Source organism: Hibiscus syriacus, unplaced genomic scaffold, assembly GCF_006381635.1.
Source record: "Hibiscus syriacus cultivar Baekdansim isolate YM2019G1 unplaced genomic scaffold, ASM638163v2 tig00116997_pilon, whole genome shotgun sequence".
Classification (NCBI taxonomy): Eukaryota; Viridiplantae; Streptophyta; class Magnoliopsida; order Malvales; family Malvaceae; genus Hibiscus; species Hibiscus syriacus.
Window position 1 is genome coordinate 540,034 of NW_024063513.1, and position 13,364 is coordinate 553,397.

Here is a 13,364-nt window from a genome sequence, read left to right on the forward strand (position 1 = left end):
TCACCATTCGACCCATCATCTTGTTCTGTTCAAAACCTATCCACGTCGTCGCTCTGTCGGTGTTCTTTCGGCTATCTACCATGGTAACATAGTTAAAATGAGATTTTTAGTTTTTTTTAGTTGTTTTTTTAATTTTATTAAAAGTTTGGGTTCTTTTGTAAATAAATTAAGGTTTTGTTTTTTGTTTTTTTTTTATTAAAAACAATATTTTTTTTATTAAAACAATATTTTTTATTATTAAAAAAATAGAAAATATAACGGTGGACACTTAAAAGTAGAGATGAGACGGGTCGGGTTTCGACCAAGCCGACCCGACCCGAAAATTGTACATCTTTCACCCGACCTGACCCAAAAAATATATATCTTCCACCCGATCCAATCCGAAATAATAAAAAATATTTTTTATTCAATAAAAATAATGATTTAATTGAAAAAATATATATAGAGAGGGTATTATTATAATTATTTCTAAATATATAAGATAATTTTTTTCGGGTCGGGTCGGGTATTTTCACCATAAACTCGAATTCGATCCGACTCCGAATTTTAAAAAAAAAATCCGATCGGGTCGGAACCTGTTAGGTTTGGTTCCTATGCTCCTCTACTTAAAAAGTGTAACTGAGAAAATGTTAGACATTAATTTTTAGGTACCAAATCGTTTTTCGAGGTAAAGTTTATATACTTATTTGTGTATTAAACTTTTTTTCTTATTTAAAAACAAACAAACAAATAATCCCATTGTAAGTTATTCTAATTTTCTATGATAATATTGAAACTAGTTGGTACCATGAATTAATGAAGAGTGTAGTTCTTGTTAGATGTTGAATGATCTTTAAATGTTTCGTGTGAAGAAGCTTGGCCAAGCGCAACTAAATGCATGACTTAACCCATCTACCCTCTGACAGAAGAAGCTTAACCCATTAATGCAACTTTAAATATATCATAATTCACAGGGCATGACCAGCTTTGGGAGTCGAAAATTTCCGTGTTTTCACTGACACCTAATCTCTGCAATCTTCTCATCCTTGTTTTTTTCTCTTTTGCTCCCTTTCCGTTACTCGGTCGCCTGTCTTTGAACTTCTATGCAACATCATGCCCTGCTGCGGAGTTGATGGTGAGCAACACAGTAAGATCAGCTTCGGCCAATGATCCTCGTTTCTTGTGCTGGAACTGTTTCTTGTGCTGATATTATTGCTTTGGCTGCAAGAGATGCAGGCAATTGTAAAACCTTCCCGTCCTCGTTTTCATTTTCTTACCATATCTGCAATCATCTTTAGTTGTGGGATTAGATTAACCATAGTGATCCTGTAAGTCTGTAACAGGCTGGTGGACCGGCATTTCAGATTCCAACTGGTAGAAGAGATGGAAGAATATCAAACTCTGCAAATGCAGGCCCAATATCGTAGATACAAGCTTCACCATGGATGAAATGATAAAGCTCTTCAATTCATAAATGCAGGCTTTAACGGGTTAATATTTTGGCTTCACAGGTGCACATACCATCGGCTTTGCTCGTTGTAGTGCATTCAGTGATCGATTCCGACAAGACTCCGCATACGAAATGCAAGGAGTTACACATAGCCTACAGCTGTTACTGCTTAGTACTCCGCATTTAAATATCAGAATAGTAGCAATTACATAAGAGTAATGGTATCATCCAAAATCATTATTATATGATAACAATACCTATAATGATAATAATAATCTCTGTTATATTTACAATCGCGATAACAATTTAAATTCCTACATAAACATAATTTCTTTAAACACGGTGATTGCGGAATTTGTAAATTGTGAGATTTTAAAGACAACATGCTAGAAACAGGAAAAGATGTAAAGGTCTCAAAAATAACAAAAATGATAATATCTTATTTTAATAAACGAATTAAAAATATGTAATTATAATCATTTGATGATTGATATTTTTATAAACAATGTATTCATGTACTCAAAAGTACCATGATAAAGTTTTTCATATGATAACAACTGGGAAGTTAATGAGGAATTGCTGATGAATCTGCACTGGAAGGAACTTGTTGTGTTGCATGAGTCCCTTGGTCAGTTTATGTGTGATTCTTTGTTCTGCAATCAAGAAACACCCACATTTTTTTTCTCTATTTCTTCTTGAAATAGGTCTGAAGATCAATATGCTGGATTGAGTATTTACATTCCTTTGGAGAGGCCTATGTTTCTACAAGTTAAATTGTTTTATGTGCTGTAAAAGCTTTAATTTTATATTTTATTGGCTAGTGTTCTTGGCAGGGACTCGCATAAAATTTTATGTTAGTAGGATCCCACTAAGGGAAGAAGAAAGAAGGAAGGATAATGTTTGATGAGTAAAAAAAAGGCTTTTCTACCTAAATATCACCCTATTATTATAATATTCCCGATGTAACACTATTTTCCAATATTTCTAAACTAGCACACATTCGGCTGATGTGGAAGGAAGGAGTGTTCCCGGGAGCGCGCTTTAACAGGATTTTTATTGACAAGGCAGAAGGCGCGTTTCAGGGGACGTGCCTTCCATGGGTTTCTGCTGACTGGGCTACCACGCAGGAGAAGGCGCTTTGCAGGTGGGCGCCTTCGCGAGATTCTGGTGCCACGTCGGAAGGCGAGTTTCCGGGGTGCCTTCCATTAATAGGGCAATTAATTCCCACCCATTTTCCCACCTAAACCCCCTCCTCCTCCCCTATATAAACCCCCTTAACCCCTATATAAACATCGACCACAATAGGAAAAAAATGTCCAACTCTTTTATCATCACTTAACCGTTAACCCTTACTTATGTAATTGCATTTTCTATTTCAATGTATGTCTTTGTTTCTAATATTTCAATGTAATTGCATTTTCTAATTTCCCAATATATGTGTATTTTCTACATAAATTTCTCACTTACCTCTTACTTCATGTGATTAACATTTTCATTTTAATCGAACCTTACCCTAAACCACTTTAATCTACACAACCCTTGACCACTCTCACCTTAAAAATCCTAAACCACTTTAACCTACAAAATCTTTCACCACTTTCACCTTAACGAATCCTATACCACTTTAACCTAAAATCACTCCAACCTAAATAAAAAATTAAAAAATACTTTCGACCATTCTTAAATCATAACCAAAACCTTTTACCTAATAAAATCAAATTCTAATAACCCTAAACCACTATCACCTTCAATGTTAAACCCTAATTCAAAACCGAGTGAAAATCGAATTCCCCCAAAAGAGCTTTCGGAAGGCGCCCCTGAAACACTCTTTCCACCGTGGCGCCACACCAACTGGAAGGTGCTCCCTCTGAAACGCGCCTTTCCTCCACATCAGTAAATCCCGCGAAGGCGTTCCTCAGAAACGTGTCTTCTCCCCACATCAGCCGAATGGGTGCTATTTTGAAAAATATTAGAAAGAGGGTGTTAAAACGAGAATATTAGATATTTAGGTAGAAAAACCTAAAAAAGGGGGGACAAATAAAGGTAGTTCAAAGTGGGAAATGTAAATGGCCACATACTTGAGGAAATTAAATTAAATAATTAAAAAAAGGTCAGCAGCTTTTGAAGATTCTGAGATGGTTGGATTATCATGGAAAATCAAACCTGAATACTGGAAGCCGAGGTCCGAGGCTGCCACTAGCTAGCTATTACTGGTCTTCTTTTAAGTCTGAAAAGTGGAGTAGAAAATGTATGCATCCTCCTCATCTTTACAATTGGTAGCCTACCATCCACTTCTGTAATTCCATTCTATTAAAATGGCCACTACCATTAATTGCTGAATTTTATATTATTTATTAAGAACTCACATATACAAAAATAGATCAACATGAAATAAATCATACTCAAGAGACAGTTTTTAATGTGATTCAATTTTGTTTACTTTTGTGAGTACAAATCTTTTGTATCAAAACATTTTAACAACTCAATTCATATATCCTAAAATATTTTTTTTCAATATGCCTGTAAAATTATTTCTACAAATATAGACCTCAGTAAAAAGCACAAAAAATTTAAATTGTAATTTGCAGCATATAATCAATATAACACACAAATATGATTGTAATTAATAAAACTCAAATTAAAAAATCATACATAATGGACCCAAATTTGGAAATGGAATCTTGTCAATACAGCTAAAATGGCTAAATAGTCTGTGATGCAATAATTTGGTTGTTTGCTGAAAACATAACTACTGAATTGCAGATGAGGAATTGAACCCACACCTAATTCCTTTGGTTTCCACTTCATTTTTTCTTCTAATTTAATCAAGTGTGACATTAAAAATAAAAAAACCCATATTAAAAGAAATAGGAAACTGGACCCAAAGGGGGGGAAATAGTATATGAAAAGTTGAAATTTTAATATGATGATAAGTGGTTAACCCATCAAGCTCTCACTTGCAGTGGGGACATGAGAAAAGATTCCCAGCTTTCAATTTCAGTCACCACCCAATACGAAAAGGGTAAACTACGCTGAATGTCATTTTTATTTTAATTTTTTTCTTAACTTTATCGCCACATTTTGTAAAGTAATATTTTCCTCATTTATATTAATTCAATTACTTAATCGTGAATTCTCGTTATAATAATAATACGATTTGTTAATAAAAATGTAAGTGACCGAAACGTTTTCTTTATAACTCAAGGATCAAAATAAGAAGAAAACCAAACGAAAACAACCTACGTTATAATTCATCCATACAAAAGCAACGTAGTCAAACGGGATTCCCATCATAAAAATCCGTCACTAGCAAAGGGTTCCAACTATATTAATGCGTTCCCCACTACCATTACTTATGCAGTTATGTTATAGGCCCCCTAAAAACTAGTTTCCAAACACATAATTGAGGACTTATTTGTTTTATGTCCATACATTATAAGTGATGGACCCTATGCTTATCCGTGGCGGATTCATAAATTAAAGAAAAAAGATCTAAATTTTAGTATTATTTTCTAAAAAATAAAGTGTATGCAATTTTTTTTTATTTTTTCTATTTCTCTTAATATATTAAATTAAATTAAATTTTTTTCCCCTAAATAATGTGATGCACTTAGCCTGTAAGAGCTTAGTGAATCTGCCACTTACTTGCATGTCTTAGTATACATTGACAATGATGTCCAACAAGTAGCAATTCGTTATATATATATATATATTAAAAGTATATATTTTATAAGATAAATAAAAATAAAATTTTAAGATAGAAACTATTAATAAAATAAATAATTAATCAAAATAAATTCAGATTATGAGATGAACCAGTCTTGAAATACACATGCATCTATCATTATCTTTGTTTTCATCTTCCATTTTCTTTCATCAAGATCCGATACATATTCCGATCATAATTAAGATATCATACACAAATGAATTTCAATATTTATAATCTTTTACTTATTACATTAATATTTTGTTTAAAAAATGAATAAAAAAATGTTATACATCTCATTTATCTATATCTTTTTACATTATAATCTCAAAATTTTAATATTTTTTTGATTAAGTTAAGATGATTACAAAATAGTATATGTTATAAATACTTTCAATCATTTGATAATAAACATTAAATCATCATGTTATAGTTGCTGGTGCTCAAACTCGTGACCTTTAAGAACAACAACGATTCATTTAACCACTGAGTAAGTTGGTTCGTACAAATTTTAATAATTTTTAATTATGTTTATGAAATTAAATAAAATTAAAAAAGGGGCGATTGTAATGAAATAATGTGTAGCAAAAGATATTATCTTTGACAAATAGTAACAATTTTGTAACACTTTCCTATCTTATTAATTTAAGCTTCTGTACACCTCAATTATTTGTAAGGTGCATATGTATTGGCCATTGCACATTTTATTTAGGAATGACATAATATTTATTTTTAAATCTGATTCTTAATTTTCTATAAAAAAATCTTAGAATTTAATATTTTTATTTCAATATTTACATTAAAATTTTTAATTCTTTTAACGAGGTGATATTTTAAAATTATTTAACGTCATCATTTAAATATTATATATATATATATATATATATATATATTGAATAACAACATATCACTATTTAAAAGTGTCTTATCATTAATAAATGAGTTAAAAGACCATGTTAACTACTTTTTTTATCAAATAGTGAAATTAATATGAACCGAAAATTATTTAAAGATAAAATTAAGAAAATATCATACTAAATATTACTTTACCTCTTTCGATTACTACCAGTGCCTGGGACTTTCAGCGGCAGCCGGCATGCTTCTATGACTACGACTCTTATGTGAAAACTTCCACTAAAAGGGAGTCTATACATTCTACCACTACCACAATCTTTTTGGAAAAACTTGTATCAATAAATTCATGCCCTTTAACTAACAACAATTGGTCTAGTAGGATGAGGCACTAGGTCCCTTAAGTAAGGTTAAAGATTCGAATCTTGACGTTTACTAATGGAGCAAATTGGGTTGGGAGAGTCGCCATTACCTTTGCAATACCCGATCTGGATTAGTCAGTCAATAGATCGGATATCAGTGATTAATTCAAAAAAAATCATGCAATTTATTTTAAGAAAAAAATTGCTTATCTTTTGCCCCCCTCTATCCAAGTTCACTTTTGTAAAAACCTATTCAAGAAATTAAAAGAAAAAGTCCATAATGGGATTGATTCACATAAATATATATAAAAAATACTAATACTAAAAGACGTAGAAAGAAAATAATTAGTTATTTGGGAGCTCGATCGTCGTCATACAAATTATAAACAAGTTTGCTTTAATTTATTTTGCCGGGCAACCATGACCACATGCTTTGGATCATTCCATTTTCATTCAAGAAATTCACGAGACAAAAGGAAACCCCACCATGTTATATATATATTTCATATTAGCCAGCTGCTGATACATAACATTACTCGACGACATTCAGTAATATATGCTTTTACGACCATTCAATCGAGAATAACATAAACCGGATAATGTCTGAATACACAATGATTAACGCTGCCGATATTCCAAATTGTCGCAATCTGTCACTTCATTATTACAAGACCCTCTCTCAATTATGGCGTTAATTTGCAGCACCGGGGACCCAATTTCCCGCAAGCAGCACGCAAAACATTTACACAAGTTAATTAACTCGTGGGGTTCATATTGCTGCCGTGAAGAAGCTTCTCATTTGATGTATACTGAGACAAAACAAAGATAATATTGTAGCCAAAAGTAAGAAGTACGGGTTTTAAGCTTAAGGCGAAACAAGATAAAAAAATATATTGCTTTTAGGTTTCCTCTTGATCAAACAATAACAATCAACGGAACTTTATACTCAAAGAATAGTTTTATTACGGTAAAAAGGATGGACAGTTGAGCATGTTGTATGGAGGTAAAGTGAGATGGAGTGGAAAGAATATGATATTTCCCTTGGTGGGCAACGTGTTAGCTTCCTAGTTGCTGGTATAGTTGGTTAATTGTGCAAAATGATTCATGATTCAAGGATGACGTGTAAGAATAGGTGACCTATAGTTTACAAGGATGAGGCAGAGAATATATATATACATATATGGAGTGTGGGTATAGAATGAGAAATAAAGCAGGACCATGGGTGGCATCATCGTTTCCCAAACCTTTCTCTCTGCTTGTCTTGTTGTTTTATGGGTTGTCTGCTCTTTGAAGGAGGGCTACGCCTTGGGACGAACAGCAACCGTGGAGAGCCATACCATCCAAGTCGCCTCTCTTCTACCCTCCTCTATTTGCAGCTCTGGCTCTGCAACCCAAGGTTAATCACCCCCATCTCTCACTCTTATCTCAATTTCCTCCATTGAAACTCCACTAACCCTCTCCTCCGTCGTACTTGTGATGATGATAGATAAAATATTGCCAACTCAGTCTATCTATCCAAACATCGCCAACTACGCCCGTAAACCAACAAAAAAATACGAATGAGAGTATGTTTTTGCCTTTTCGTTTAACTTTAACCGAATAACTAAACAAATGTAATTTTTTGTTCGTGTTCGTTCATTAAAGAATATCTCTTTTCGTCTTCGTTTATGTTCGTTCGTTAAAATGATAAACGAGCACAAACGAATGAATATAAACAAACATAAACAAACGAATATATAATTAATCGGGTTTAAATTTGAGAAGAGATTTTTCTTTTCAAATGGTTTTAGGGTTTATATTTTTCTTTAATTAATTTGGATATTTTTTATTTGGGTTTAAAATTAATCGAATTTTGAAATATTAACAGTTTTATGATTAAAATATTAGGTCTTAATATTTTAAACGAGTTTAGAGATTGGATTGAATATAAACGAACAAACATAAATAAACGAAAAGAATGTTCACAAATGTAAATGAACAAACAAGTCATTTGTTCATGTTCGTTCATTTAATTAAACGAACATAAAATTTTATTCATATTAATTTGTTTAATAAATAAATGAACATAAACAAATTTAGTGCCGAACGATTCACAAACGATTAGTTTACATGCCTATCGCCAACCGATTCTAGCTAACCATTCCGGTAGGATCCTGTTTCTCCAATCCGTAAGAAAATTAAGAATAATTGAGTGTCCTTCTTAATGACTTTTTGGACGGTTACAAGGATAAGATTACGATAAAATATTAATTATATAGAATATTATCTGATCACATAAGTTATTATACTTTTTAATACTTTATTTACCAAAATATTTTTTTTCCAAATCATAATATCTACTAATTACACAATTTACTATAAAATTATAATATTTTAGATAAATCATTGAATATTTAATTTAATTTTAATCATGTTTCCAATTGTTAATTATTAATAGAATTATTGATATGATAATTAAATTAATTTAGGTAATAATATGTTTTCTTAGTACAGTACGATGGCTAACGTAAGGCGTATGAATATGATTGGTAACATGCTTTGGTTTGTCGTTAGAACATTACTTTTCAATCTTTAGCTAATGCATTATTGGGCAGTCACTTTCATCAACATCATACGGTCATACCTAATAATAATAAACAAGCCAAGGATGTGAAACAATGTTAATCCTTTGCTTGTGGTTAAATCATCAAAATTAACAGTTCATGCAGTGATCCCATCAAGGGACACACTTCTAGACCTACCCACCCAGTTCCTAATAATTCAGTTTTAATTATATCAATTATTAATAAATTAATATTTGATATATTATTGTGAAATTATAATTTTATAAGCCTGTTAATGATGATATGTGTCATTTTCTTCTAATGACTTCTTGATGGATGATCCCCCGTCAAGAAGTCATCTTAACATGCGAATTTGTATATGTGATGCATGGCTTCCACTTTCAGCACTAAACAAGAAGTCATCCTTACAAGTCGTCCACAAGCATGGTCCATGCTCTCAGCTCTATCAAGATAAAGCGATATTCCAACTCACGCTCAGATTCTCCTCCAAGATGAAGCCCACGTCAAGTCCATTCGCTCAAAACTGGCCAAGAACCTTGGCCGCTCCACCAATCTCGACCAAAGCGATGTGGCCAATCTCCCCGCCAAGGATGGCAGCGTCGTCGGTGCTGGAAATTACGTAGTCACCGTAGGTCTAGGCACCCCAAAGAAAGATTTGACTCTCATATTTGATACCGGCAGTGACATTACGTGGACACAATGTCAACCTTGTGCAAGAAGATGCTATAAACAGCAAGATCAAATTTTCGCCCCATCACTATCCTCATCATATTCCAACATTTCATGCACCTCAACGGTTTGCAATTCACTAGCTTCCGCAACAGGTAATTTTTCATCGAATTTTCCAGGCCTGGATTCAAAGATTGTTAATTCGCTGTGTTTTGTTTTATGTGCTTGCAGGTAATTCACCCGGATGTTCATCAACAGCTTGTGTCTATGGCATTCAATACGGAGATTCGTCTTTCTCGATCGGAATCTTTGCAAAAGAAAAGCTCTCCTTGACACCAACTGATGTGTTCGATGACTTTCTATTCGGTTGTGGCCAAAACAATCAAGGTCTTTTCGGAAGAGCAGCCGGTTTGCTTGGACTTGGCCGAGATAAATTGTCTTTAACTTCACAAACAGCCGTGAAATACAAGAAATTCTTCTCCTACTGCTTGCCATCATCTTCCAGCTCAACCGGTTTCCTCAGTTTCGGATACAGCGGCGTCTCGAAATCAGTAAAATACACAACATTGTCCACAGTCTCCCAAGGCTCATCTTTTTACGGAATTGACATTGTTGGGATAAGCGTTGGTGGCAAAAGGTTACCGATTTCAGCCTCTGTTTTCAGTGCTGGTGGCGCCATTATCGACTCTGGAACCGTCATCACCAGACTACCGCCAACGGCCTATTCGGTGTTGAGCTCTGAATTTAGAAAACTGATGAGCCAGTATCCGACGGCACAGCCACTTTCGATTCTGGACACATGCTATGACTTCACCAAGTATTCTTCCATTAGCGTGCCTAAGATAAGCGTCTTTTTCGGTGGAGGCGTTGAGGTTCCGATCCCCCGCTAAGGGAATTTTGTATGCTAGTAGTATCTCACAAGTGTGCCTGGCGTTTGCCGGCAACGGTGATGACACAGATGTAGGAATATTTGGGAATACACAGCAAAAGACGCTGCAAGTGGTATACGATGGCGCTGGAGGGAAGCTTGGGTTTGCTCCAGGGGGGTGCACCTAAGTTTTATAAAGCTTATCGAGAAGAAAATTCTTCAAGTTAGCTCTCAAATCAAATCATAATTCACATGATAGCAAGATTGGCTTAAGATTGAAATAATCAATGCACTAATAAAAGTCATCACTAGTGGATACTTCTCTGCCCTTTTCTACCCATGTATCATTCAGGAAAGTAAAATGCGTGCTGCAATGTATGTACATTTATATAAAGATACGGTTTTCTATGGCTTTCAAATCATAAAATACGTCTCCCTTTCGTAAAGTTCATATACAATTATGTGTCTGCATCTAATCTGTCCTTCCCCCATTGGAATCGTGGGTCAAGCAGCTTTCAGTTGTATTTTTCTGCAGCTTGTACTCAAATTAAGCAACAATCATAGCAGGAAAAAAAGTTTACTAAAGGACAAAAGATTGGTTTCCATTTCCAGCTATGCGATTGCATTCCCAAGGTACATAATGTAAAAGGATTTTTAAAGTTTACAATTAAAACCAATTAGCTGAGATTCGTAACTGAAACGCTAGCAATTACCAGGTCCAATTTCCACCCTCTGGTCTGGGATGTTATAGAGCATGTTTCGCTTCTGATGTTGATGATTACCAATGATTGCAAGGCCGTCAGTTTCAGCAAATGCCAAGCAAACTTGAGACGTGCCATTGGCTTTCCAGGTAACTGCTGTTTCGTCCAAATTTAAGTCCAAATTTTTAAAATGCAATACCATTGTAGGTATTTCTGGCTTACCATACCCCTCCAGGTTATAGCACGTATCCAGTACGTTATCAAGAGGAGGGACTGGAGGGTATTTCGACATCAATCCTTTGAACTCCGAGCGCAGCTCTGAATAGACCGAAGAAGGTAGGCGAGTGATAACAGTTCCTGAATCTAAAATGGTTCTGGGAGATGATACACCAGAAGAAGTGCCAATATTGACTCTTTTCTGGCCTATTGTTATGGCAATAAGATTTACATAATAAAAGTTGGGATCTGATGTGTCCTTCAGAAGCGGGGTGTAAGAACCAGAAAAGGGGCAGTTCTCACGGGCTTTGTCCCCAAAATGAACATATCCCTTCGAGTCTTCCAATCGAGGAAGACAATAACAAAATACCTTGTGAAACATTGCTGCAGTTTGGGATGTAAACGCATTGCTACCACCATATCCTGTGCTGGCCGGACCTAAGCCTAGTATCCCATTTGCGTCGTCAAAGTTCCCTTCTACATGAGCGGCACAAAGGAAAACAAATTTAGGAATCTCATACTCGTCCTCTATATGAAGCGTATCGACCATATAAGTTCCGGCGACTTCGGATTTGTCGTTGTATTCTCTTCATCATTTTCATTGCAAGGCGGCACGAACATGTGGTATTAGAGTAAGTTGAGGAACAAGAAGGATAATACAGCGACTGGTTTCGTTGTGTCGGACAGGGAAACATCGTAGGAGGTTGGCACTGTACCCAGGTTTTGTAACTGCCCGTGTCCATAATCAAATGAAAAGTCTGTACGGGTGTGCCAAAACCAACTTCCACCATATAATTGCCAGCGCCTAGTGAGTCTTTCAGAAAATCATGGTCTCCACCCTTCCACGGACACCTGCACGCCTATTGTATACCCCGGAATAAATGACCTGAACACGACGATCGTCTTGGGCGAGAATCTGGCTCGAAACGGCTGTTGATTTCTTTAGGCCAAATGGTGAGCAGGGTCCGTATTTATGGACCACCCGCAAACCTTTTTCAGGACCTGAAAAATGTGATGTTAGTATATATACGTTTCATGTAATAATGTTAATGCTGGGTAAATTACCTAAGCAGTGAGATGGAATGGCGTGTGAATTGTTTTTCTCCACCTCGGTAGCACCATGACCAAATGGGTTATTAAAGAGAGAAGAGGGAATAGCACAAGAAATATGACCAATGGCCATGAAAGCTGAGAAACCACTCATATTTCGTATGATTGCGGTTCCACTTGCTGTTCTTATTAGTTTGGACAAGCATATATAGAGTGAGAGATGAAGTGAAATAGTAGTTCCAGGAAACTGTGAAATGGAATTGTTTGCAAGGGCCGAAGATTCGAAAATTGAAAGTTCTATTTGGGGTCAAGGAACACGTCGAGGACTTGGGGGCCCAAAAATTAAAGTCTAGGTGTTGAAAAATCACGTCTCTTTACGAGTCTCCTATGACCGTAAACATTACGGGTCTTTTTTCACGTCAACTTCTATTTAGGGTCGTTTTTAACCTTTTCTTTTTGGTAATAAAGAAGAGAACCAAACTAGCTAATTTAAGTCATTCAGCAGAAGAACTTCCACAACACTAGGAGCTGTAGTGCACGACACCAATCGAGTTCCCTCTTGCTAAGCTAGCCAACTTATCTTCCACAAGATTTGCCTCCCTATAGACACGACTTAGCTTAACCTGCCACTCCCCATTATAGGGATGGGCATGGGTTAGGTTGGGTAGGATTTTTGGTCCACTCGATCCGACCCGAGAACAATGACACTTTCACCCGAAATCTGACCCGACCCACATAATATATACCTTCCACCTGACCCGAGCTCGACTCGACTTTTTGAAATAAAATTCGAAACCCGGTCTGACCTGACCTGAAATAATAAAAAATATTATTATTTTTCAATAAAAACAATGATTTAGTTGAAAAAATATATAAAGGGGTATTATTGTAATTATTCATAAATGTATAAGGTAAAATTATATATATTTTTTCGGATAGAGTATTTT

At 35.1% G+C, this 13,364-nt stretch overlaps 1 protein-coding gene and 1 pseudogene across 1 annotated transcript; one reads left to right on the forward strand and one right to left on the reverse strand.

Moving 5' to 3' along the window:
- The first annotated feature begins 7,558 nt into the window (after positions 1 to 7,558).
- LOC120194417 lies at positions 7,559 to 10,877 on the forward strand (annotated as a pseudogene).
- Positions 10,878 to 10,886: 9 nt separating this feature from the next.
- Positions 10,887 to 12,550, reverse strand: LOC120194418 (aspartyl protease family protein At5g10770-like). Its single transcript, XM_039196728.1, has 2 exons — positions 12,433 to 12,550; positions 10,887 to 12,369 (listed from the first exon to the last, which is right to left on the reverse strand). The coding sequence occupies exon 2, from the start codon at positions 11,915 to 11,917 to the stop codon at positions 11,153 to 11,155; it is 765 nt and encodes a 254-aa protein (XP_039052659.1). The 5' UTR covers positions 11,918 to 12,369; positions 12,433 to 12,550; the 3' UTR covers positions 10,887 to 11,152.
- Between the last annotated feature and the right edge of the window lie 814 nt (positions 12,551 to 13,364).

What these genes read in the sequence shown, in the direction of transcription:
- LOC120194418 (XM_039196728.1), bottom strand. Translation starts at nt 11,917, where the DNA reads ATGGTCGATACGCTTCATATAGAGGACGAGTATGAGATTCCTAAATTT.